General features: G+C 42.6%; 1 protein-coding gene across 1 annotated transcript in view; it reads right to left on the reverse strand.

Moving 5' to 3' along the window:
- Positions 1 to 27,291, reverse strand: part of LOC124620022 (RNA-binding protein 42-like) — a 346,561-nt gene that overhangs the window by 249,970 nt on the left and 69,300 nt on the right. Inside the window, 1 exon segment of the mRNA XM_047146688.1 lies at positions 7,885 to 8,086. Within this exon segment, the coding sequence (XP_047002644.1) occupies positions 7,885 to 8,086 (202 nt within the window).

Consider the following 27,291-nt stretch of genomic DNA (forward strand, 5'->3'; position numbering starts at 1 on the left):
GAGCTACTCATACATTAGCACCACGTACTTTATCATTGCAACTATTTTCTGTACAGGATGCAGATCACAAAAAATTACTTAGAAGGACTTTTGATTTATTTAGAATGATGGAATAAGAGATAGCTTGCTCTATGGGGTGGAGGTTACACGATGACTGCCACTCTACAGTTTGAGAAATATGAAGCAGGAGAGGAAACAGTTCACGTCTATGTGGTTGGTGGCCAGTCCCACTGTGTAGACACAAGAGGCAGACAGCACTAGGCCACCTGTCTGCACAACAGCTTTTTGCCAACAACGTATGCTCTGCCTGAAGACTGGATACAAAGAAAGCAAAATAAGTGTGTTCTGCTCCTCAGAATCTTCCAGTGACCACACACATGATCTGTTTCTCATGTTCCCTATTGGCTTAGGCAATGGAGCAGATTTCCCACCAAACTCAGCGGAAGACTGAAGGTGTCTCTTGTCAGCAGCATAACTGGATAGACCTACCTCGGTTCTGAAAAGCAGACAGCTTGGATCTTGTAGGCACATCCTAAGCTAAATGGAAAAACACTTGTTAAGACTTAACTGGGGTGTTTGAAATAAAAAAATTTTTAAACCTACTCCTTAAATATTCCTTTGACCTGTGACCCTACCCCTTGAATTCAAGATGGTCTGGAGATCACTTGACTATTCCTGAAATCTCCTCCACATGCAACTGCATTTCGTGTGTCAAAATTACCCTTACTGATAACTGAATTGGTTGTCTACAGCATATTAGAACACATATCACGACCACACATGAATACTGGGTTGCATCTTTAATTTTGTTTTACTGCATGATGAGATATAGTGTTTTGGGCCTGGTAAAAGAAACGTTCTGTGCTGCAAATTTAGTGAGAAACAGCAAGATCATGTGTAAACATTTACTGATTTTCTGTGATGCAATAGTTTCTTCTTGAAACACAAAACTCATGGCTTTGCTTAAAAACTCGGGGTATAAATGTAAAGTGGTATTGCTGGTGCCAAATAGTTTTTTTTTTTATTATTATTATTATTTTTTCATTATTACAAATTCCCCAGTATAATATAAATTGAAATGATTCTATACGCAATGTCAACGGCTTGTTTATTCACACACATTACATCTAATAGCACATCCTTGGCAGCTCCAATGTTGCTAACACTCCCCTTGTCATTTCTTGGATACACGGTACCAAGCTGTCTTAAGTAAAACAGGAAAAAGTGCGCCCACCTCCATATTCTGTGACGAGCCTATCCCACACAAAACCCCAAAAACAAAATGCATCAACGACATTCTTCTCCTGAATCTGTTTGTGAAGATCAGTTCTCAAACATTTGTGACTTTTTCTCATATGGTTGTTAATCGACAAGGAATTTTTGCCACTGCTATTCATTCTCTACAGCACAAAACATTCAGTACATCTCTCTGTGTTACCTTGCAGTACCACACTCAAGTCCATCTCAGGATTGGACGTCTTTCTCTGTTAATTCCTCTGAGCCCTGTCACACAGCAGACAGAGTCAGTGGCACCTAACTCTTATCAGTATCTCAAGTCCTCCGAGGCCTCTGTTCTGCCTATGCCTCTACCTGCCACATTACACCTCATTTCCCCAGTATCACATAGGTTCGCCCTCACCGCCTTGGCAGCACCTAATAAATACTTCAGACTTTGGACTGTAATGTGGGGATGTATGGGTTTCTTTAGTCCTGCAGCAAGTCTGGAACTAGTGGAGAACAGTAAATTGAGTGTGTGTAGTTCCTTAATCTACTAAGCAGAGATATGCAACTGTTTACTCTGCCGCTCTATGTTTTCAGCAGTGGGAAGCAGCTGTGCTCAGCCTCTACTCAGTTACTTTTTGCCCCGGCCCGTCCCTTTTTTCTTACCCAATTGGCACACCATTGATGCTATCCTATTTTTTGTCTTCTTCTACCTTGAGCAGGACCAGATCTATAATCTTTGCCACCATTACATATCGCACATCTCTTCACTCTGTGTTCTCCCAGTACCAGTTTCCACAACTTTGCCGTTAGAAGTAAGCTCCGTTGTTCTCACTCGACACTTGACTGACGTGTCTGATATATCACTCTATTAACATGTTGCAGCTATCCACACAATTCGTACACTGAACAGATAGTTAGGAAAACGGAACAATCAAACAACCAACAAGATCACAAATTGCACGTAAAAAGGGTGAGATGGGGGGAAAATTGTGTGGTCATTTATGTTGCCAGATGAGGGGGGGGGGGGGGGGGGGGTATTGTGTGGTCATTTATACTGCCAAATGCAAAGACTCTCCGTCATTGTTACAGGATCTTTTCTGCACAGCATCCACGACATACATTAGTACCTCCAACTTTTGAGATATTCACTGATGTGAATGGGATACCTTCCTAATATCATGTCAGACCTTCTTTTGCTGGGTTAATGCAGCAATGCAATATGGCCTGGACTCAATAAGTCATTTGAAGTCCCTTGCAGAAATACTTAGGCATGCTGCCGCTATAGCAGTCCATAATTGCGAAAGTGTTGCAGGTGCAGGATTTTGTGCAGAAACTGAGCCCTCGATTATGCCCCATAAATGTTTGATGGAATTCAAGTTGGTGATCTGGGTGGCCAAATCACTTGCTCTAATTATTCAGAATGTTCTCCAAACCAGTCACAAACAACTGATGTCCCATGACATGGCACACTGCCATTCATAAAAAATCACTGTTTGGGACATGAAGTCCATGAAAGGCTGCAAATGGTCTCCAAGTAGTTGAACATAACCATTTCCAATAAATGATCACTTTCAGTTCCATGTAAACACAGCCTGTACCATTATGGAGCCAGCATCAGTTTGCACAGGCACTATTGTGCTGATAGCAACACACTGGTCATCTGAAGCCATTGAGGTCCCTCACTGATTTCTGCAGTTAATTCGCCTGTTACCATTGACAACTCTATGCAAATGCCGTTGCTCTCGCTCGTTAAGTGGAGGTCGTCAGCCACTGCGTTGTCTGTGGTGAGAGATAATGCCCTTCTACACCTTGTGTACATGATACTACCACCCTCTGTATATCTCATATCGCTACCCAATGACTTTTGTCACCTCAGTATACGGGCCCATTCCTGAAACTTATACTAAGCTGTGTATCTTAGTGCTGCAAGTTCAGATATCAGTCCGTTTTGTAAAGTCCCTGTTCTAACAAATTAACCTTTTCCTTCTACTTGTTAGCCGACTGAATTCGTACTACATGATCATTCAGCAGTTCGTACCCTGTGGCCACTCTTCAGCTTAGTCCTCACAAATCTTGCCCCCAAATCACGGGAAAATTAACTCAGTGAAATGGAGACAACAATATCCTTCCACAGTTTGTAATCCCTGTATTCCGTCCCCCATATCCAACAGCCCCTACGAACACCTGGCTTCAGCTCTAAGCTAAGCATGGAAACTTAAATGTGCAATGTTTTTGATTTCCAGAAAAACTACCATAAGACAAGCCAGTAGTCACGTCCTTTAAAACCGTTCACAAAAGCATCCTTCCCTTTTTATTGTGCTAATCCATCACACAACCAGTTCTGTTTCCCTTAGTGGCACATATTTTTCTCCTGCACTACGCAGGGTGGGTCAGAGAAATTTTCCACCCAGACTAGATTGAGTAGCACTGACTGCTGCATTACATGGCAAAAGCGTAACCTGTCACAACACCCTACCTTTACATCTGGTATGCTGAGTTGACATCCCATAAGCACTGGAGAGCTTGGATGCGCAATTCTCCAATTACTGGAGTTGACTCCACATTGACGGAGCATCCGATGTGCTGTTGAAAGAACAGATACAGCATCTCATGTTACAAGAGTCATCTCCACACTTATAACTTAGCTCCATGTGAAGACAGCTTGTGTTGTGTCTTTCGTTGCTGCACGACTGGCAGACCTGGGATGTTTCCAAATTTTAGTAATACTACCTGATTACTGCTAAAAACGTAATTGTTGCAAGAGGTTGAAAAGTCTGTCTCTGTTCTACTAACTCTGGCCATCCAATGTAGACCTGTTCTACTGCTGAGGGTACCATCCCTGACTGACAGAATGTGACTGCATGACTATGCTTTGAGATCAAGAAATTCCTGGCATCACGACAGCTGCTATCTCTACTGAGTTACTACACATTATCACGATGTGCTGCGAGTTTGGCGTCTTGTCTTTCCTGATAACAGCTGCTTTGGGAACACAGCCTTTCCATGTTCAGCCTGCCTCTTCAGCCATACTATTTCAACATCTATCAAAATTCCTGCATGCACAACTTTACATGCAGGTTATGGCAAAGACCAACCAGATACTTTTCCAAGAAAAAGAACGTCACCTGCCAAATATAGCCATACAATTGTTGGACTGCGCACCTAATCTGGAACATTCTGGTCAGATATACATCCTCTGTCCCCTACAGGATATCGCACAAATAATTAAAAACATCAGGGGGCAATTACGCAGTGACACTGACCATGTTCCATAAAGCAGGGCAAAGCCAGCTTGGTTTAATGTCAGCAGTCATGTTAAAAAAATTGTTTGGGACACACAGTTATCACAATGCCAAACACTGGAATACTGCTACTCACTGTTAACATCACTCGCTTAGAATGCAAAAGCACCTTCGCTCAAGAGAAAGTGCAATCAACTTACTCAGAAGGTAACTTGCTCACCAATATCCAGAAACTTAAGATAGTAGTTACCAAACTGGTGTGACAAGAAAATTTTGTAAAGACCAATAAACTTGACTTGTTGCTAGTTCAGGGACAACTTACAAATTCACCACATTGTTGACCTTGGTCCAGGCTATGCAAATTATGTCCTACAACACACATAAAATCCAATTACAGGTAAATAACTTCATCACTAGCATTCAGTTAGGGTTACATCATAAACTCTGCCCTAATTTAACCCCTGTTGAAGTATTTTTCCACTTGTTAGCTAATATTAACGTCCAGCTTACAGCCCGGCTACAAATGCTCTATCCCACTACAGAATCATTCTTACCCCATTATTACGTTGCTGTTAAGGTGCAACTAGTCCATCGTAATAATAACCTTACAGCAAAAATACATCTGCCTATATCCTCTTTTAAATGAGAGTTAAAAAGTTCATCACAGTTTGCAACAGCTGGCAGTATGTCATCCCTGAGTTGCTGTCCACGATCACTGTTTGCTATGACGCTACACTTATCACTGAATCATAACACATCACACTGACTGACAGTGGGTTACTATTCAGTAGCTCATGGTGTGATGTAATCACATCCACTAACAAACTTTCTGCCCAGCTACAGTACACACTTACTACATGTCGGGACCCATTTTTGTTATATTTTCCAGGTTTACTGTTCGAGATAAGTCACCATGAGATCTTGTCAGCGCTGTCAAACATTACCAGCACCCACTTGCTATTATCAATAGTTCAGCTAACAGATCGGAGAATGGACAGATCAGTTTAGACAGCGCTGTATCAGATACTGCTGACTCCCACCAGCAAAAGACAATGCTCACTGTCACGCTCCCACTTACTGTCTCTTCACTTTTAGCCATATTTCCACTTTAAGTAACTGTAGAGTTTCCACACAATAAATGTTTTTGCAGTTCTCTACATGTGGCTGTCCCTGAACCTCACTCTGCAGTTACCTATCATGAAGAGAGTTTGCTTTAATAAAGAATCTGCAACCTTAAACTTTGATCTAGTATGTATAAAGTTTTCACATTACTATTAACTTCATTTTTACTCTGTTACCGTATGTCGTGCTAACCTTCTATTTTATTATAATAAGAGAGATCCTTCCTATGGACTCAGGCATCCAAGTTCTCAATAAATCCTAGCATGAATTTAAGCTCATAGTTGTTAATGATCAAGTTTTAATATGTGTGACAATCATAACTGCTTTCACTATTCTGATGCATGAGCAACATGACCATTTCAAAAGAATGTTATGTACAACACATACTAAATCATGCTTAATTTGTGTTGTATCACTGTCATGTTTATATGGTGTTTTCTTGGTAGCTTCAATTAGTCACTAAAACTTTGAGAAGTAACAACCTTATCAGCAATTTTTAAACTCTCTCTGGGACACTTGTAACCTCAATTGTCTTGCATTTTTATGTTTTACAATTAATTGTCCCTCTTCTGCTGCCTCATTATATTTTAGTTAAGCCTTGTGAAAGATCAGTTTTGAATTTGATTCCAATTTGTTTCTCAGTGAATCTCACCAAGCTTTGTAACATCTCTTCAACCATGACCCTGGGTTTTACTTGCTATTTTGGGATAATCTGTGATTAGATTCGCATTACAAGATCAACCTATGAACTTGTTTGTGGAATGGTGTGTCAGCTTGTAATGCATTCATTTAGGATAATAGGATGAAATGTAATTGACTTTTTCGAAGCTTTTTAGGGAGGTTGCACCCATCAGTTTTTCAACAAAAAGGAAATCACTCTCCTTTTCCATGCCTATAGAATTTTGTAAAACCTCCACTTAGTACCCACAGTCATACTATCATAACAATCCTCCAAGGCCCCCTCTAATGTTATTCATACGAGTGTTGTGCCAGCGTCTTAGCTCTGCAGTCCTTAAAAAGGCCAGTCGCAAAAACAAAATATCCTCTTCTGCGAATTTTTTGTAAGCTAATCTGGCAATTTTGGCCAACTAGGCCCACGTTACCCTTACCTATTCAGTCCCAAACATGGGTCATCCGGCCACTATATATGGTTTATGGAACGGGGCAGCATGTGCAGATTGCCTAGCCAGTAAGGGGGATATCGTGAATTTTTACCGCTAAATTTTCAGTCACCTAAATTTTCGTTTGTAGTATTCAAGCAACAACTATTGTGGCTTACATGCTGAATACAATCCTCTCCTCAGCAGAAGCTGTTTGTTCTCATAAAATACATCATGTGATAGCTGCAGAACTCAGCCAGCATGTCGGACCATGTAAGGATGCTCTCTCTGGTTCTGGCCTCCTGCAAAGCAAGACTTGCAATCTCTCCTCTTTCTGTCTCCTGACTGCTCTCAGACAACGTTCCTCTGCAAAACGACATCTTACTATGACCGCTTTGACTGGTTAATGGTCCGTCTTTCTATCATGAGTGCACCCAACTGTATTCCATACTATCAGAATATAGGAGAATGATTTTAAACATGTATTTCCCTTCTAAAAGTGCTTCCTTTGGCTACCTACATCTCTGGACATCCTGTGGCAAACTTCCAACACTTGCACAATCACATCTATCTCCTGCCGTACGTCTCAAAGTACTTGCTTACCTTAGTTTTACTCCTAAATATACCAGGAGAAGATGGAGGAAAAGAATGACTAGATGACAGAAAATCAGCAAAAAGACAAAAAAGACAAGAGAAAAGAAAAAGTGTGGATTTGACAGCAAGCGCATAATACAGAATTTAGATCACACACTTTATTTTAAAATTACCACCTAGAATTTCACTACCCTTTCATTACTACTTTTATATTAATATCTAAAGCTATTTTAAAATACCCAGTAACCACGTTAGGGCTCAAAACTTAATTTAAGGAAATAATCTGTAACCTCTTAATGCCTGAATAAATTTCTAGAAAAAAAATAAAATCAAGAATTGTGGCACTTAAGAGGTACCCAAAACGCTCGAGAGAGTGCAGCACTGGTAAGAAACATTGGTATCTGTAAGTGCAGTCAGCACTTGCCAGCACTGGACTCAAAAACTGTTATCTTTCAATTCATTAACACAGCAGTGGTATGATGTGAATTCGCAACATTCGGCATTAGGGAATTAAAATATGAAATTTTAGTTAACACGCTTCTTGACTTTTAAACAGCAGGGAATGCACAGTAAGGAAAAACTGACAAAAGACAGGTAACTACCTTACGATAGCTGGCACTGGATTTTGCACTGGGGCAATCGGGGTCTCCATAGCTGCTGCAATAGGTGCCACCATCGATGTGTCCATCAAAGGTGGACCAGGCATGGGCATAAAAGGAGGCGGCATAAAGCTCGGTGGAGCAGGAGGCGGTGGCGGCAGCACAGGTGGGCCACTCGCAGGAGCCATCGCAGGGCGCATCACCGCTGTAAATACAACCGGTAAAGCGACAAGACACAAACTGCCTACAATGTTTCAACATTCTATGAGAAAACATTATAGTACAAAATACACATAGTAAAGTCACACATAGTAAAGTCACACCTTTACGCACACATGCACGCGCGCACACTCACACACACGCGCACCGGTATGAAGTGAAAATTACAGTCAGGTGCTTCCCACAGCCATTATTAAGTGTTAGGTGGAGACATCCCACAGCAAACATGACTGCTGATGTTGTTTCACTGGTACTGAAGGCTCAAAGAACACCCAGGTACAAGACCCATCTTTATCCACACTCCCAGCACATCAAATTACAATATCATCACAGGTGTGTCCTACCATACCAGAAGCGGGGCCCACCAGCGAAAGCAGTCATGTTGGTACCATCTTTGCTGTAACTTCAAAGACTTTCATGTGAGTGCAGCCACCAACCAGCAGATGAACGGCCACCTGTAGACTGTGGCCAAGAGCAAATTATCAGCAAGTGGCAAAACATGCTGTTCAACACAAAGTGCTACATTCAATGGTTGCTTCACAATTTGTGCCAAACTGAAAACTAATGAAGCACTATGATGTGATTCTGTGAGTAGGAGAAATTATATAGGAATTGTGTAATAAAAAACATGACCATATTTTTAAACTGACATGTAAACTGGAGAACTTCCAAAATATTTTAAAAAGTGTCTAATAACACCAATACACAAGGAAACTTTGAACTCTAAAATGTGAAGCACATTGCACATTACGTCTATCATCACTCATATCGAAAACATTAAGACAAACAATATAATCAAATGAGCAATAAAACTGAACCAAATTCAGTTGAACACCACTCTGGATTTTGATGGAACATACATACAAGGGAAGCAATATTAATGTTACAACAGGTTACAGACATACTGCTGGACTTTTTTTTTTTTTAAGAAAAAATGCTATTTTATTTGTATACCTAGAAAAAAACCCTACATAACATGAACTGGAATATGTTCATGATAATTATGTCTAGTATTGGTTTACATTTTAGAGACAGACAAACAGTATACGATTTGTATAAAAACCTAAGCTGCATCACATACACAACGGTGAGGTACAAGAGGCACACACACAGGAAGAAATATGTCAGAAACATAGCTTGTCACCAGCGTAGTTCAACTTATATTTTGAGAAAGGCACTGGGGAATGTAAAGAGGATGTGGAAGGGGTAAAGTTTAATGAAGTGGAAATTAAAATTATAAGACTTGGTGACAAGACAGCTGCCATTGAGGAGAATGAAGAGAAACAGGAAAAATGGAACAAGAATGAACAAAATGTTGAAATAAAAGTATATGGCAAAAATTAATAAAAAAAAAAGGCCATATGAAACATCTAAAATATTGCAGTAAACACTGGAGTTACCAATACACCACTCACACCTGTTCGTAAAAACCTTGAATTATTTACCACATAAAATCACCACAGATGGCAAAAGTTCAACTGACATAAAGCAGAACTCCACAGGCAAAGGTAGCTTATTGCGAAGCAAAAGGTGCTACTTATATGAGTCACCTAAATGTGAATACCCAAAAGGGATATATTATGGACTTTTTCTGAGTGTAGCCTTGTGTGATTCAGTAACATACACCATTGCTACAAGTGACATGAGATGTCATGGGGCATTTGAAATGTGATGCTGGAGAAGGATAGGAAAGATCCTGTGGAAAGCAAAGCCAGAAGTGAAGAAATTCTTAGAATGGGTGAAAAAACAATATAGGAAAGAAGAGATCAATTAACTGACCGTATCTACCAACACATTAGATTTCTAGTTAATGTAAAATGAAAGGATGATTCAAGGCATGAGAGGAAGAGGAGGACATTATGAAGACATTGACTCATATAAGGAAATGAAAGGTCTAAGAGTAAGCAAAGAGAAGTGGAGTAGAAGAACTGCCACCAACCAATCTTCGGATTGAGATGACAATATGAAGATACTCTTATGACTTTTTCCTGCATACTTAATTGTGTTTAACCTTTCTCCTCTTACCATTGTGTCACTTCTTTTTTCCAATGGTTTCCCTGTTAGTGTACCACCATAAATACTAAGAAGTGTCTGTGGTAAACCACTCTCTTGTCTAATACGACTCTCCACACCCATTTCACCTGTTTCCTCATTGTCGATATTTCCTATCACTTTTTTATCCTACAGTCTTTTGTCCTTCCACTCTACTACACCTTTCAAAGTCTTTAGGACACTGGAGTTCACACTATTAAATACCTGAACAGATGTGCATATCCTGAAAGTTCACACATTCTTTACCCATAATCATCATATACCCAATAGGGCCTTGTGTTCTTTACACTTTTCTGGATTGATACTGATCCTCCCCCATGTTTTTCTCAATTTTTTCCCTAATTTTCTGAGTACACACAACATTTGCAAAGCAGTATACGAAACTAACTGGCCCATAATCTTTGCATTCTTTGGTTTCATGTTTCTTTGGTAAAAGAACTACAACAGTTTTAACCAAATCCTAAAGTCAAATCTCCTCATTATATCTTCTACAGATAAGATTTGCCAGTCTGGATATTGCTCCATTTCCAAGGCCTTTATAACTTCTGTCAGTATTTTATAATAGCACATTTCTTTCCCCTTTCTGAGATCCATCATGGTCCTCGCCCCTTCACATCTCAATATCTCTGGTCCATGTTTCATTTTGTAATATTCCTATTCAGACTCTTATCTTAGTTACATAAGATGTCCTTGAGCTTCATGTAATTCTTTTACATATTTCTTCCACACCCATTTGTTCTCTTCTTCACGTGCTCTTATCTTCTCATTTTTATTGAGTGTGTCTTTTTGTATATTTTTTTTGAATCTTTGTTCATTAAGTACTTAACTGCTTTGTACTTTTCTTCTAATACCTTGCATTTCCAATAATCCAATCTCCTAACAGTAACTTTTCTTCCATTCGTCTTTAACCTGATTAATTTAATATTCAGTTTTCTCAATCCCCCCCCCCCCCCCCCCCATACCTTTTCTACTGAATATTCATTCTTCCATTTTCTACATTCTATTTTATTAACAAACTTGATATAATTCATTCTTACCCTATTTACTTTTTCAGTCTCTTATTCTAAGGGTTCCAGAAAACATACTCCATTTTTATGATAGACATACTTTCTGCTAAATTTCCCAGTCTTCCTTCAGTGCTTTCCAGAGAGGGTCGTAGATCCTCCAGTGTTCAACTTAACTACATCCCATTTTCTTAGCAGTTATATTCTTTTTTCATACATCTGCTCTCACAAAGTTGTGATCTGTATCAGCTGCAGGGACTGTTTTCACCATTTCAATAATGGTTATGAACCTCTGATTGGTTATAAGTAAGTCTATCTAATATCTTGCTCCATCACTAGGAGCTTTACATACATGCAGACTTTGATGATGATTCAAAGCCATGTGTTTGTAAGCTAGATATCAAAGAGACCACTGAAAGCTATTGGCTTCTCATCCTTTCGTTTCTTTTGCCAAATCTATGTTCTCCAACTACATTCTTCTGTTTATGCCACAACTCCATACTATGCTATTCCAGTATCCTATCACTACTGTAGCTTTTACTTGTCCCTTTCCTTTGTCTTGCTAGATTTTTTGCTACTTGTTCATATATCTATATCACCAAATGGCTAACCTGGTTCGTGGTTCAGTGGCCCAATAGCAGGCTGTCTATCTAAAGGCTTCCAGGGGCAACAAAAAATTTGATTTTCAATATTTCAAGTAATTATAGATCGAAATTAAAAATTTAATATGCCATCATAATCTGCTAATTCAGAGGTATAATCTAAACATTAAGGATTTAACATGATAAGTATTACAGTTAAGGACACTATACCTCAATACAGTGTAGCTCACAACACGCAAATTACCCAGAATTTATTCATTCAGTATGTGAGAATGAGAGCACTTAACGACTTCTGACAAAATTTACACATAACTTCAAACCTTTAAAAAATTGTTTCTCACTGACATCCCCAAAAAATAAAGAAAGGATCAAAGTTTATCACTTACTACATTTCTGCTATTTATGGAATAAAACTGTAGCAGCAGGCATGAAGTTTTAAAGAAGTTTTAACTTATCACTTCTTTACTACTAACTCCACTCAGAACACATTTTACAGACAGTACACACACATTCCACTGAATCTAACTACAAAATTATGTCACTGTATGACAAATAGTTCAGGAGATGTAATATCATTAACATCGAGATGTGTGAAAAACTACTTTTGCTTAAAACAGAGTGCAAATTACCCAGGATATTTTTATCCAGTGTTTCATAATGAAAGCACTTAGCAACTTCCGACAGACTTCTAACACAATTTTGAATCTTTTCTAAATTTTTGTTGTGTGTATGTTTAATGACCAATATTCGACACACATTAACTCATCTGTAAAATAATCAGGCATCTGAAGCTATTTTATACATGGGAGTTTACTGATTTCTACTATTCAGTATCTAGATTTCCATTTAACATTGAAACACTTTAACTAGACACTGCAAATAATACTGCATTTTGTTTACTTTTTGAATAAATATTTGCACTTATTTTTCAATTTTATTTCCTCTAAGCATATCTCATATGAGAACACATTATGAAAATATTACTATCGTGAGAAAATTTTATTGGAGACTTCTAATTGTTACAAGTACCGAAACCATAAAAAAATCTGTGGGAACTGACAATGCAACACCTGCATATTTAAAGCAGACACAGAAACAGTAAAGCTAATACTTCTCACAGTGAAAATTTGGAATGACTGGAAACTGACTGAGGGCATAAGGAAAGAGCTAAAAGTGAAGATTACTAAGAAATAAGCAGGGTGTAGCAGTATCCATCATCAGCCTCATATTCGAACAAAATGTGGAATGGCAAAATTTTAATGTTGACCTTTACAGATTGTGAAAAGCATTGCATTACCTGAACAGACATGTTACCTTAAGGACTACAAAAATATGACAGACCACCAATTTCAGCTGAGTTAATTTGTGCCATGTGTATGTTTTATTCCCAGTACATATAGTGCCAGGCAAAAAACAGAGCAAAGGAGGTAAGTTCTGGCTCATGCTTGTACTGAGTATAGATGAAAGTAATGATAGTTGCCTCCTCCTCCCAACAACAAACTGTAAGCAGCACCCATGATGGATCAGAACCTACTTTGTGAGCTACTTCACTACAAGGAAATAGTATCACACAGAACTCACAGAGACTACGACGTAGTATTTGTGACCCCTACAGGACTCTCACATGAGTGATATACCACAGGCAATCTCAGCAGCATTCCCATGTGCAATCGGACTACTGCTTGCTTAGATGATGCCCAATCAAGTAATTCAAATAATTATTTCAAAAACCACTGAAAAATGAACTGCAATCGCTATGTTTAGCAGCAGTGATTGATGATTTCCACATTTCAACCAATACCACATTTCAACCAAACAGAAACAACAGGTATTGAAACTTATTAAACTTGTTCCATCTATTTCTCTCCCCCTGTATCAGATGTTGGAATGTAAACAGAATGGATCAAAATACCCATCTTAACTGCAGGCATCTCTGAAATATGTAGATGGGGATTGCCCTTAGAACATATCCCTCAATCCCACAATTGTCCTGGCCTCTATCTGGTAGTACTCCAATCAACTCCCCTTCCCCCCACCATCATCTGTTCTCAAAATCTCTTCACACATCACACTATTCAGTTCACATATTCATTCACCCGTAAGTACACTCACAAAGTTCTCACACAGTCTTGTTCTTCTATTGTATCCTGTCCCCTCCCCTTAAAACTACTTCCCTTCCCTCTCCACCTCCATATTCATTTCACATTTCACCTAACATAATTCCACACTTCAGATGGACCACAATGCTGGGACAATGTAGTGATCTCTCTCTCTCTCTCTCTCTCTCTCTCTCTCTCTCTCTCTCTCTCTCTCCCCCCTCCCACCCCCCTCCCACCCCCGCCGTGTGTGTGTGTGTGTGTGCTCATTATCAAAAATAGCATGGCAAGAGAAAAGACCAAATAAAAATGTGAAGACAGCCACAAAAAGCCCATTTGTGGATTTGCCCAAGGATAAGATGCACCCGAGCACTAGCTCTAAATGTGGAAAAATGTATGTTAATGTGGATGAGTAGGAAGAACAAACCTGTAATCTTCAGTTGCAGTATTACTAGTGTCCTGCTTGACACAGTCAAGTGTTTTAAATATCCGGGCATAAAGTTGCAAAACAATATGAAATAGAATAAGCATGTGAGAACTGTGGTTGGGAAGGCACATGGTTGACTTCGGTTTATTGGAAGAATTTTAGGAAAGAGTGGTTCACCTGTAATGGAGACTGTATATAGGACACTGATGCAATCAAAGCAATACAGAGGTGGGCTGCTAGATTTGTTACCAGTAGGTTCAAACAACACGTGTTACAGGACTGCCCGGGAACTCAAACAGAAATCCCTGGAGGGAAGGCGATGTTCTTTTTGAGAAAATTTAAAGAACCGAAGTTTGAAGCTAAGTACCTGACAATTCTACTGCCGCCGACATACATTACCCAAAAGAACCATGAAGACAAGATTTGAGAAGTTAGGGGTCATATGGAGGCATACAGACAGTCATTTTTCCCTCACTCTATCTGCAAGTGGAACAGGAAAGGAAATGAATAGTAGTGGTACAGGGAACCCTCCGCCATGCACTGGTGGCTGTGGACGTAGGGGTAGAGGTAAACCTGTAGAGGGCAACACATGATAATTACTCAGGCATGTGCATCTTTCCAGGGTTTTAAAAGAGGAATTAAAATTGCCTATCGCCACCAGTCGTGAAAGTGACCTGATGCCCAAATGACATTAAAAAGGGTGCTTCATTCCATGAGATGCGGTAGCACACTATAATGGATCACATTGGGACCAGGGGACATGCCACAATCTGCAGACAATACAGAATCCAGCTCCCACATGAAAAAGGGCAGTTGCATTCCTCACCAATGGTGGACCCAAAGACACAACTGCCCCTCTCAGCAACCACTCTTTGCTTACCAGAAAGTTGGATATTGACAGATGGTAGCAATAACAGTGGCAAAATAGGTTGCCATAGTCAGCAATGTCTTGCACGCTGGTTTGGAGACAGTCATTCAGCAGCACAGCTGCCACTGGGCACCCATCCCATTTGTCACCCATACACCTATGCTCTTCGTAGAACATTTAATTTTGGTCAGGAATTGCTGCCACAATCTCTTCTTCCTCTATCGAATAATCCTGCGATATTTAGCTCTTGGCACCTGAAAAGCTGCAAGGTTCTCTGCAGTTGGAAACACTTGAATCTACACAGAGCCACCTGTCTGGCTCTGACTGCACAATGGCAGTCGTCAGTCCACCAACGTGCAGGCAACCTTTTCAGTTGTCCTCATAACTGCAGAATTAATGCTTCAGTGGTGTGGTAGTTCATTTGGGTAATATGATCCCCCATTTCTGGGCACTGACACAATGTTCAAACTCAGCAAGGGAGCTGTGAAGCGTACAATCTACCCTACTGAGTGGCCATTGCAGCAATTTTCTGTGGTCACCACTCCATCTGGTAGGTGAATCCAGGTCAGGAGGAAATCACTGTTGTGCAAGTCATTGACTTGAGGAGCATGGGCTGGAGAGCAAAGTGAGAGTGATAACAAAGAATGAGCCTGTTGCAGTGCAGAAGTGCATGCTCGGACCCGTATTTGGCAAATATGCACATTAAGACAAAAGAAGCCTCTCAATTGCCTACCACAGGGGCAGGTATAGCAGATTCCCAAAGCACGATGTGTGCATTAAAATCAGCACAGAGGATGAAGGGGTGGGGACGCTGACGAGGAAGATTGTGGAGAGCCACTTTGTCAAGCGTGTCATATGGGGGCAGAGGGAACACACGGTCAACAGATAACACAAGTGGACAGACACTGCAACTGCTTGTAGGCTGGCCATGAAGGTGAGAGGGAAGGAGTGGTAGGCATTTGTTGACAAAAATAGCCACCCCTCCTTCAGCTCTGTCTTCACTAAGGTTGTAGTTTTTTTGTGGAGAACACAGCAATGTAGCAAATGGGTGTCAGAACATTTGAAATGAGTCTCCTGAAGACATATACACATTGGTCTACCCTAAGCCAGCACACTCAGTTGCTCCACATGCCATCAGAGCCCCACTTGCCAAGGTGAGCCATATACGACTGAGTTGTGGGGGGTTGCCTGCTAAGACTGTTCCTCCTCAACAGCTACACATCTCATTAGCGAGCAGCATACCTTGAGATTGAGGTATTTTACACAGGTTTTTATGATTCACACGATCCAGTTGGCTAAGCCAAGGTCTGCAGTCCCTGTGACACAGAACGTCCCACCACCATGCGACACACTGGTAGCTGAAGTGTGCCCGGGGCTTACAGTGAAAGAGGACTGATGGCACTTACCAGTCTCTAGCTCAGGAGCAATAGGATTGCCAAGTGCATAGGCATCAAACAAATGCTGAACCCCCGAGAACTATTCACATGAAATTAGTGTGTTTTCCAGTTCCCTAGAGGGACACTTGCAACTATTAGGAGCTTTCCTTTTGAGCATTCAAAAGGAAAATCTCAGCCTGAAATTGGAGAAATGCACGTTTACTGAACCACAAATTAATTATTTGTGCCACATAATTTCAGCTGAAGGAGTTCAACACAACCCACAGTTAACCAATGCAGCAAAAAACTTTTCTTCACCTTGTAATATGAAAGAATTTCCATCCTTTCTGGGCTTGACAAATCATCATCATCATCATCATCATCATCATCATCATCATCATGGCTTTGTACCAAAACATGCCACTACTGCCAAACCTATCACCAAATTGCTAAAGAAGGAAGTAGCATTTACACAGACCCCTGAGTGTGAAATGGCCACGTTAAAAGTGAAAGACATTCTAAGCCAGTCACCCATTTTGATGTACCCTGATTTTGAGAAGCAATTTATACCCTCCTATGATGAAAGTGATTTTGCTGTTCAGTGTGTCCATAGTCAAGTTCATGGGGAATTTGAATGCTCCATTTGGTATGCAACTAAACAGTTAAATCTAGCTGATTTTAACTATAGCACAGCAGTAAAAAAGCAGTGAGCTCTACTGTATGGAGTACACTATTTCAAACGTTACTTACACAGGAGAAAGTTTATGGTTGTGACTGATCATGCTGCTTTATGGTTTGATTGGAGAAGGGACCAAACTACGCGGTCATCAGACCCCCCGACCTTGGAATAACTCGAAGAGGGAACTACAATGGCCATAAAATTACAAATGATTGGCAGAGAAGGAAGGAAGAAGGTGGAAGAAGAGAGGAGGGAAAGAAAGTAACCAATGACGAGCATGGAGGAAGAAGCACAGGTAGACAAGATAGACACTCAAGGTAAAACAGACCCCATAAGGAAAGGAGTGGGAAGGCAGAGGAAAAGTCGGTCGCAGGGTGGCTAAGATGGGACAGTCCAGTAAGAGGTGAACCACAGTCAACACTGATCCACAACAACAGAGAGGGGAGTCCTCACGAAGAAGGAGATAACCGTGAGTCAGCCAAGTATGGCCGATGTGGGGCCAGCAAAAGATGACAGAGGCCTTACGAGAGGCCCGTAAGGAGGACTGCAACATAGTTGCAGACTCCTTTATCGCCCTGACCTTGTTCAGCGAAGAAAGAGTGTGCCATTCTGCATTCCAAAATCCCAAAACCTGACAGCGTTATGCCGAGCGAAGGTCTATTTCCGGAATGCCAATAGCAAGAGATGGCCTGTTAGTAGCCAATTTAGCCAGTCGATTGGCAAGTTCATTGCCACGGATCCCAACATGGCCTGCAGTCCAAATGAAAACCACTAAGCATCCAAGATGATCAAGGAGAGAAAGGGAGTCCTGGATAGCTAGGACCAACAGGTGGCGAGGGAAGCACTGGCCGATTGCTTGCAAACTGCTCATGGAGTCACTACAGATAGTGAAGGACAGTCCTAAGCAGAAGCAGACATGGTGCAGTGCTCGCAAGATGGCTACCAATTCTGCAGTAAAAACACTACAGCCATCTGGCACGGAACAAAGTTCCATGTGTTTCGCATAGGTGTAAGCATAACCAATGTGACCAGCAACCATGGAGCCATCAGTATAAATCACTTCTGAACCCTGGAATGAACTGAGAAGACAGTAGAATTGGTGGTGAAGGGCCTCCGGAGGGACAGAATCCTTTGAGTTGATGGAGAGACCAAGACAGAGCCATGGCCAAGGGACGCACCATGGAGGGGTGCATGCATGAGCGGAGAAAAGAGGCAGTAAAGGGAAGTGCTGGAGATCAGAAAAGAGCAACTGAATACGTGCGGCCATGGTAAGCCCACATCGTGGCCGCCGCAACCGGAGGTTGATCTCCTTGTCTGGATAAAGGAGACCAGAATTAGGGTGCTTTGGGATGCAGCAAATGCGGAGCATGCAAGATATCAGCTGTTGCGGTGAAATCCCTGCCTCTGGGAGAAGGCTAATCACGGGGCTAGTCCAGAAGGCACCAGTCGCAAATCATACCCCACAATTGTGGATGGGGTCTAGTGTCTGCAATGTCGAAGGTGATGCATAACCATAGACAGGACACCAATAGCCTAAACGAGACTGGACTAGCACTTCATACAATTGCAGCAGAATAGAGCAGTCTGCACCCCATGTGGTATTACACAGACATCTAAGTACATTGAGATGTAACCAGCACGTCCTGTTCAGCTGGCGAAGATGAGGGAGCCATGTCAATCGGGCATCGAAGACCAGATCCAAGAAGCGATGGGTGTCCGCCATTTCGAGGGATTGGTCATCGAGGAACAGGTCCGAATGGGGATGGACTGTACAGCGATGGCAGAAACGCATGACACACGACTTGGCCACTGAAAACTGAAAGCCTTGGGAGAGAGCCCAAGAATACACCTAGTAGATTGCCCCCTGTAGACGGCGTTCTGCAGCGCCCATGACAGAGGAAGTGACATAGATACAAAAATCATCAGCATACAAAGAGGGGGACACTGTTGGCCCAGCACCTGCCACCAGTCCATTAATGGCTACAAGAAAGTGAGGGACGCTCAGCACGGAACACTGTGGAACCCCATTTTCTTGCCGATGGGAAGTGCTGTAGGAGGAACCAACTTGGACCCAGAAAGAGCGACATGAAAGAATGTTACGGATAAAAATGGGCAGAGTGCCACGAAGGCCCCATTCGTGAATGGTGGTGAGGATATGGTGGCACCAGGTGGTGTCGTCAGCTTTATGCAGGTCAAAGAAGACAGCAATGAGGTGTTGCCGATGGGCAAAAGACTACCGGATAGCAGACTCCAGGTAGACCAAGTTATACACCGTAGAGTGGCCACACAGAAAACCACCTTGAGTCGGTGACAAAAGGTCACGGGATTCAAGGATCCAAAACAGCCGCCGACTCACCAGGCCATTCAAGGAGCTTGAGAGAGTTTTGGTAAGGCTAAATGGACGGTAGCTATCCAACTGAAGATGTGGATTCCCAGGTTTCAACACTGGAATAACAATGCTTTCCTACCACTGGGTAGGAAATACCCCCTCACTCCACACATGGTTGAAAAGGGTCAGTATATGACAGTGACCAACCAGCAATACGTGTTGGAGCATTATGTATCCAATCCGGTCCAGAAGCTGTGTCGGGACAAAGGGCGAGGGCGCTGGCAAATTCCCACTCGCTAAATGGGGCATTATAAGGTCCAAGTAGTGAGAAACGAAAGACAAAGACAGTCGTTCCGAGCGCTCTTTCATCAGAAGGAGGAACATGGGTGGATACTGAGTCGATGCAGAGGCTTGGGCAAAGTGTTGAACGAAATGCTCTGCAACAAAGTCCGGATGGGTAAAGACAACACCACGCACAGAAATTCCTGCAAGGTCAGTGGGAGGACGATGGCAAAAAATTCGCCTGAGTTTTGCCCAGACTTGTGAAAAGGGGGTGTGCGGTCCTATGGCAGCCACATATCGTTCGCAGCAAATCTGTTTCTGAAATTTGATTAGGTAACAGGCCCAGGTGCAGAATCGTTTAAAGACCAGAAGGAGAGCAGTAGAAGGGTGCTGCTTGAAGTGTTGAAGAGCACTGCGGTGGTCTTTTATGACCGCAGCAATTTCCGGAGTCCATCAAGGAACCATCTTCCGACGGGGGGAACCTGAGGAAGAATAGATGGCTGAAACAGCTGCATAAAGAATGGAGGCAGTCAAAGTCTGTAGACTCATCAATGCTGCCATGTGGTAGTACAGGGGGGATGGTAGCAAAGGAGAAGGCACTCCAATCAGCTTTAGAAAAGGCCCACCTGGGAGGGTGACGGAGCAAGATACACTGAAGGAAGGTGAAATAATCGGGTAATGATCGCTGTCATGTAAGATATCGTGGACACCCCACTGAAAGGAGGGAAGAAGGCCGGGACTGCAGATGGAGAGGTCAATGGCAGAGAAAGTGTCATGGGCTACACTAAAGTGAGTGGGAGTGCCAGAGTTTAGTAGACAGAGGTCAAGCCCTGCCAGAACAGCTTAAACTGTCCTGCCCAGAGCAGTAGTTGCGTGACTACCCAAAAGAGGGTTAAATATAGTGATTGGAGTGGCCAGATGGACCCTGATAGGAACTGCTTCCAGAGTGGTATGGAGGGGAACCCATTTACTAACAATGTCCTTGCGGACCAAGGTGCAAACATCACCAGAAGCCTGCAAGGGGCCAATTCGGTTCCGACAGAAAGCGTGGAACCAACAAAGGGTGGGGGAGTAAGAACTGACAAAATGGTTCTCCTGGAGAGCGATGCAAGCAGCAGTGTAGGAGGAAAGAAGGGGCTGCAACTCCGGGAGGTGATGCAAATATCCATTACAAGTCCACTGGAGGATTCTCAAGTTAGAGTCCAAATGGGAAGCGAACGGACCGGAGCCGGTCACGCCGTTGAGTCACCATCCGTCACCTATAAGGATGGGGTAATGTTCATATAGGTGGGGTCAGATTCTGTTGGTTCATTGGCTGGAGGAGGAGAAGGCGGCACCTCCGGGGGTACCAGAGGGGCCTTGCACTTGTTCTTGCGTTTCTGCTTCTTCTCTTGTGAAGAAAGAGAAGGGCAGACTGCAGTGAGGGCGGGCAAGGAATTACACCTGGTAATCTTGGCGCCCAAGGGCCATGGATCACGCAGCCGATGTGGAGCTGCAGATCGCCTTTCAGGGAGCTGCCGGGAAGAGTAGTCCCAGGAGGGAACTCCAGTAACGGCGGCTGCCAAAGAAGGGGAGCGCTTCTCCAGCAGGGGAGGGGGTGGGTATGGGTACTGATGGGGAGGGGGAGGGGGAAGAGGAGTGGGAGAGGGAGGGTGAGGGGGAAGGTGTGGGGCAAACGGAGCAGCGATAGGAAGAGGAGGGTATTGGAGGGGGAATGGATGTAACTGAATCAAAAGTAGATATTATTTTCTCTTCATGCTCCTGTGGGATTTTCTGAAATATTTTGCTTTTGGTTTGCATCCTAAGTCCATGACACTTAATAGACCTCTAGAACGAATCAACTCCACCCTTAAAGTCTGTTCTTCCACTGTAGCACTAGCTTACGAACGTGTATTTGAATTATTTTTGTATTAATTCCAATACCATTTTGACGGTGTCTGTGAACCATTTCAGTAAGTTGCCATTTTTAATTCAGTCCTCTATTTGCACAGTTAGGCTCACTCATTGTTATCAGTTCTCCTTTAATAGCCCACCAACCACGAATGTTTTTTTCTGTTGGTAGAGGGCGAAGTGCCGCTCAGCTGTTATGTTTTCAAGTTCTTCTCCATATGCTACTACCGTCAATTTATAGCCCACATCATGTGAATGTCTTTTATTTTTTTCCATCACGAAACTAACTACTAACAAATCACTTTCAGTTCAAGTATACTGGCGCAATAGACTGCAATGCCGCATCATAGGCTAGACAGTGTTCTGTTTTTGTGGTGGCGTGGCGTGAAGCAGACAGAGTTAGCAAGCACGTGAATCTCCGCAACTCATGTTCGTCGCATCGGTGCACTTCTGCTGCCAGTTGATTCCAATGCTCCCAGACAGAGATAGCTTTCCCACAGCATTGAACAGATGGCCATTTTTAAGACTGGCTTGAATTTTAAATAAAACACTGGACGCTTTTATATTAATTTCGGCTATAAAACGCACCTGAATTTTGTAGGAAATTTTTCGAAGAAAAAAGTGTGTCTTGTAGTCCGTAAAACTACAGAATAAAGACAAGAGACATTTTACGATAAGTATATCAATAATTAATTTGATTCTAAAAGCAAACAACTGAAAATGAAATAAAGTCAGAAAGACTGAGAATATCCTGTTAAATATCAATCAAAGTAAACAGTAAAAATGCCACTGATTGTACTCAGTATAATGGAGAAATACGAAATAAACTGTAGATATTAGTTATTGACTACTGATGCCATTTTTAGCATCTAGCTTATGAAGTAATCATGGATTGCCATGAAAAGAATGAGATCTTGCACATGAGTGCCACAAGGAATCCGTCAAATTTTGGATACATGACAAACGTAAAGACTGTAATATCAACTACTAGGCACGGGGTGGAGCTGGTCACACTTTCGACAAGCTTCGGTGTAAGTAAGTCGATCTAAGGTCTTGCATTCTTGAATCCATCTTTCTTTCACATACACCGGGCACACTGGCAAATGTGGAGGATGCTGCGCATTACAATTTATGCACACTGGCGGGGGAGCACAGGCACCCTCATGGAGTGGAGTCACCGCAGGGGGGGGTCATTGGTGCAGCAGAAAGACATGTGTCCAAACTGTAAGCATTTAAAGCATCTCATCGGTGGTGGAATGTAAGGTTTTACATCACACCGATACACCATCACCTTGACCTCCTCTGGGAGGGTATTCCCCTTGAAGGCCAGGATAAAGACACCTGTATCTGTGCGATTGTTTTTAGGGCCTCACTGTATATGGCAGATAAATCGAACTCCTCGCCACTCAAGGTTTGCACGGAGCTCCTCGTCAGTTTGGAGAAGAAGATCCTGGTGGAAAATGATAGCCTGTACCGCGTTCAAAGATTGGTGGGGTGCCACGGAGACTGGAATGTCACCGAGATGGTCACAAACACACAGGGCTTCAGATTGGGCAGCAGAAGATACCTTTACGAGCAAAGAACCGGACCACATTTTACTCATGGATTCCACTTCGCCATACTTGTCTTCAATCGTCTCCACAAAAAACAAAGGTTTGGTCATGGCTAAACTTTCGCCATCTATCCTGGTACAGACCAGATACTGAGGGAAAGGTTTCAACCCAAGCCAGCGAGCTTGACCCTCTTCCCAGGGTGCGGCCACGGAAGGGAAGGCCGAAGGATCAGAAGAAGGAGTGTCATGTCTTCTATCAGTTAGAAATGGCCACAGAATGGCCAGGATGATGAAGCTTTTGGCACTTCATGTGCAAGGCGTCTGCCCTAGTACCACTCACTCCGACCAGGGGCTTGCCCCATGGGCACCACCCAGCCACAGCAAGGGCCATCTGGCACGGCGGCCATTGGCGGGAGTTCTGATGCCCCAAAGTGATGAGCATCAACTACTTGGCATAAACGAAGCATTAACAGCTCAGATACTAACAGTGTGATCCCAGTGTTGTCAGGGAGCTCAGCCAAGTGGGACTTAACAATCCCACCACACGGACTGACTACCATCTGGCGACCTAGCAGGAAGGGGCCAAGTTGCAAGGGGAAAAGGGAGGGGAGGGGGAGAGGAGCCTGCACCATTGAAACTAGGTTGGGAGTTCATGCCCAAATAGCTCACATTGAACGGAAAATGTTGGAAATGGAGGTCAAACCCCAATGGGACCAAAAACGCCAAAAAGCAGATGGAAACAGCAAAATAAACAATAGCACACCAAAACAAACGGGAGGATAGCCAGGTCGATATAAAGAAGTCCACCAAGAGGGAAAGGAGAGGGCAGGGAGAAAGGAGCAAGGACAGGGAAGGAGAGGAATAGGGACGGTAATGCAGCCTGGAAAAACGAAGGAGACTGCAATAGATCGGGGCCCCGTGCACGTGACACATGTATCCACAAAAGGGACTGTGAGTCCCCTGGGGGGATCATGCTGCTTTAATGACATTATAAGCCTCAAGGCTCCTAGTAGTAGACTGACTAGGTATGTCCTAAAGTTAAGCAAATATGATCACTCAGTAAAGCACAAACCAGGAAAGCTCCATCAAAATGCTGCCACCTCAAGTCGGATGGGATGGAATATATAGGTCAACAAAGTCCTGGTTGCTGAATTAGAGAAAGAACAGCAAGAGGACAAAAAATGCAAGCAATTTGCAGCATCACCAGACTTTATGGTAGTTAGTAACATCCATTACTGTAGAACACCCCTAGGTTATTCTGAAATTCCTTGGATAAAGAATTTTGCAGCCATGACGTGACAATATACAACCAGGTCACAGTAGGAAAAGGCAACCAATGTGCAAATGCCTCAAAGTGCTGGGGGTCTACATGTAAGCAGGATATTAAAAGTTATGTATGGTGTTGCTTTAATAAGTGTGCAAAGGGCACAATATGTAAAACCAAAAATTCCTCTACAAACCCTTCCAGAATCCATGAAACCTTGTCAGTTGGTTGCCCTTGACATAGTTAGACCATTCTCAGTTTCACCTCAAAATAAAACATATATTTTATCAATTATTGATCACAATCTCCATGGTTCATCTAGCAGATATGACTGCAGAAACAGTCGCCAAAGCTTGTGGGATGTTCTCATTTAGCCATTTGAAAGCGCTGAAGCCATCTGAACAGATCAAGGAGGTAATTTCTTATCATCTCTATTCATGTAGGTTTCCTTGTATTAATAATTAAGAAGTGGTGAATGACCACATTCCTTTCTAAAAGTGAAGACCATGTAGAGTGTATATCAATAAGTCCATTCTCATAATGCTGTTAAATTTTGTGATTCTGAGCCATACAGAATGGGACTGAATGCTGCATTCCATTGTGTCCTCATATTATGTGAGAGCACAAATCCATTCGTTGCACTCCATTTGAAGTGATATACAGATGCATGGTGTTGCTGGTCCCCGTAGGTGGCATATTGCAGCAGCACTTGTTCCAGCTTGTGAGTACACTAGTGGACATTGACAATACAACAAATAAGCAGACAAGCATGGGCAACAGCAGACAGTTTGGTTTTCCTGGAAAGGAGGAGTGACTGCTTCAGATGCCCACATCAGGTTAGTAGCCGTATGTGGGGAACCAGTACCAAGTCGCTACTATATGTTTTGTAGGGTATCAGAGTTCATAGATGGCAGGGACTGTGCTGAAAAATTCAAAAGCACTAGATGTCCAGCAATTACACACAGACCAAACAAAGCCCAGCAGGTAATAACTTGATAATGAGGCAAAGGCAAATCATATTTGATGAACTAGAGAAGACAACAGGTCTATCACAGGGAACCCTCCACATCATAATCCATGAGGATTTGAAGACGAAGAAGGTGTGTTCAAAATGCGAACCCCATTCCCTCCCCATGGCACAGAATGAGAAGTATGTGGAGAGAAGCGAACAGATGGTGCATCAGTACAGTGCAGATCCAGTGAAGTTCTGGAGCATCTGGTCGCTGTCGATAAGTCGGGGTTATTCCACATGACTCCAGAAAAGAAATGCCACTCTATGGAGTGGAAGCATACTGGTAGCCATTGTCCCAAGAAGTCACAGGCAGGGCTATTCATGCAGAAATAAATGGTGTCTGTGTTATGGGATCAGGAAAGGATGTTGCTATGGACTGGCTCCCCTCCAATACAACTCTCAACAGTGATCTGTACTGCAGTTCACTGCATCAACTCTGCTGATGCATTCATTCAATGACGCTGCCAGAGAAATTGGGGCTGTGACACAATGCATGAACTATGGCTTACTATGCTACCATATCATCCATATTAGACAGATCTGGCTCCTAGCAACTATGCCCCATTCGACGCGACGAAAGAGGTCATATGGGGTAAGAAGTTCACCACCAATGATGAACTTCGTGCACTTGTCCACCAACAACACTGGATACCCATAAAGAATGATTTTCTATGCTTGGAAACTGCCAGAACAATGGAAAAAGTGCATGGATATTGGTGGGGAAAACCTGTAATATAATTGGTGTTTATTCTGTATATTATTCCTTTGAACACAAAAAAATTGTAGTGCTGATAATTTTTTAATGGCCCAAGTAGATAGGTAGCCTTCAGATGTTGATGCTACAAGGAGTTTCCAGTACTGCACACATTTTTGTCTGAAAGCAGGTTGTTTTTATTCAGGATTCCCATATACCATACTATTCCCCACTCTTTAGGCTACAAAACCCAGTTTTTCAACATAATGTCAATTCAATGTGATGGCTTTATGCCACCTTACTAGCAGAGCCTGTAAGCCCACACGGTTTCACTCTACTGGTCGACGTTGGAACCAACGTCTTGCTGCATCAATAACTTCCCCATCATCCATGTACTGCTTCCCATGGAATGCAGCCTTCATTGGGCCAAACTGAAGGAAGTCAGAAGATGCGAGATCCAGGCCGTAGGATGGATGAGGAAGAACAGTCCAATGAAGTTTTGTCAGTTCCTTTTGGGTGTGACCTTGTGTTGTCAAGGAGGAGGAGAAGTTCACTTGCATTTTTGTGGCGATGAACACAGCAAAGTCATTTCCTCAGTTTCCTGAGGGTAGCACAACACATGTCCGACTCGACTGCTGTGCCTTGAGAAAGGATATCAAACAGGGTAACCCCTTTCAGAGTCCCAGAAGAATGTCGTCGTGACTATCGGCTGAGGGTGCAGCTTTGAACCTTTCCTACAGAGGAGAGGCAGTGTGGCACCACTCTGTGGATTGCTGTTTTGTCTCAGTTTGAAGTGACGAACAATGTTTCATCGCCTGTGACAATGTTCAACAAAAATTTGTCATGATCAACCTCGTAACGGACACAAGCAATTCCACACAGATGGTCCTTTATTGCTCTTTATGGTCTTCTTTTAGGTGGTTAGGAACCCAGTGAGCACACACCTTGGAGTACCCCGACTGGTGGAGAAGTGTGTCAGCACTATCAACAGAGACGTAAAGCTTTACAGCGAGGTGTTCGATTGTGATCCGTCGATCACCTCAAATGACAGTGTCCAAATTTTC

The sequence above is a fragment of the Schistocerca americana genome, chromosome 6 (assembly GCF_021461395.2).
Source record: "Schistocerca americana isolate TAMUIC-IGC-003095 chromosome 6, iqSchAmer2.1, whole genome shotgun sequence".
Classification (NCBI taxonomy): Eukaryota; Metazoa; Arthropoda; class Insecta; order Orthoptera; family Acrididae; genus Schistocerca; species Schistocerca americana.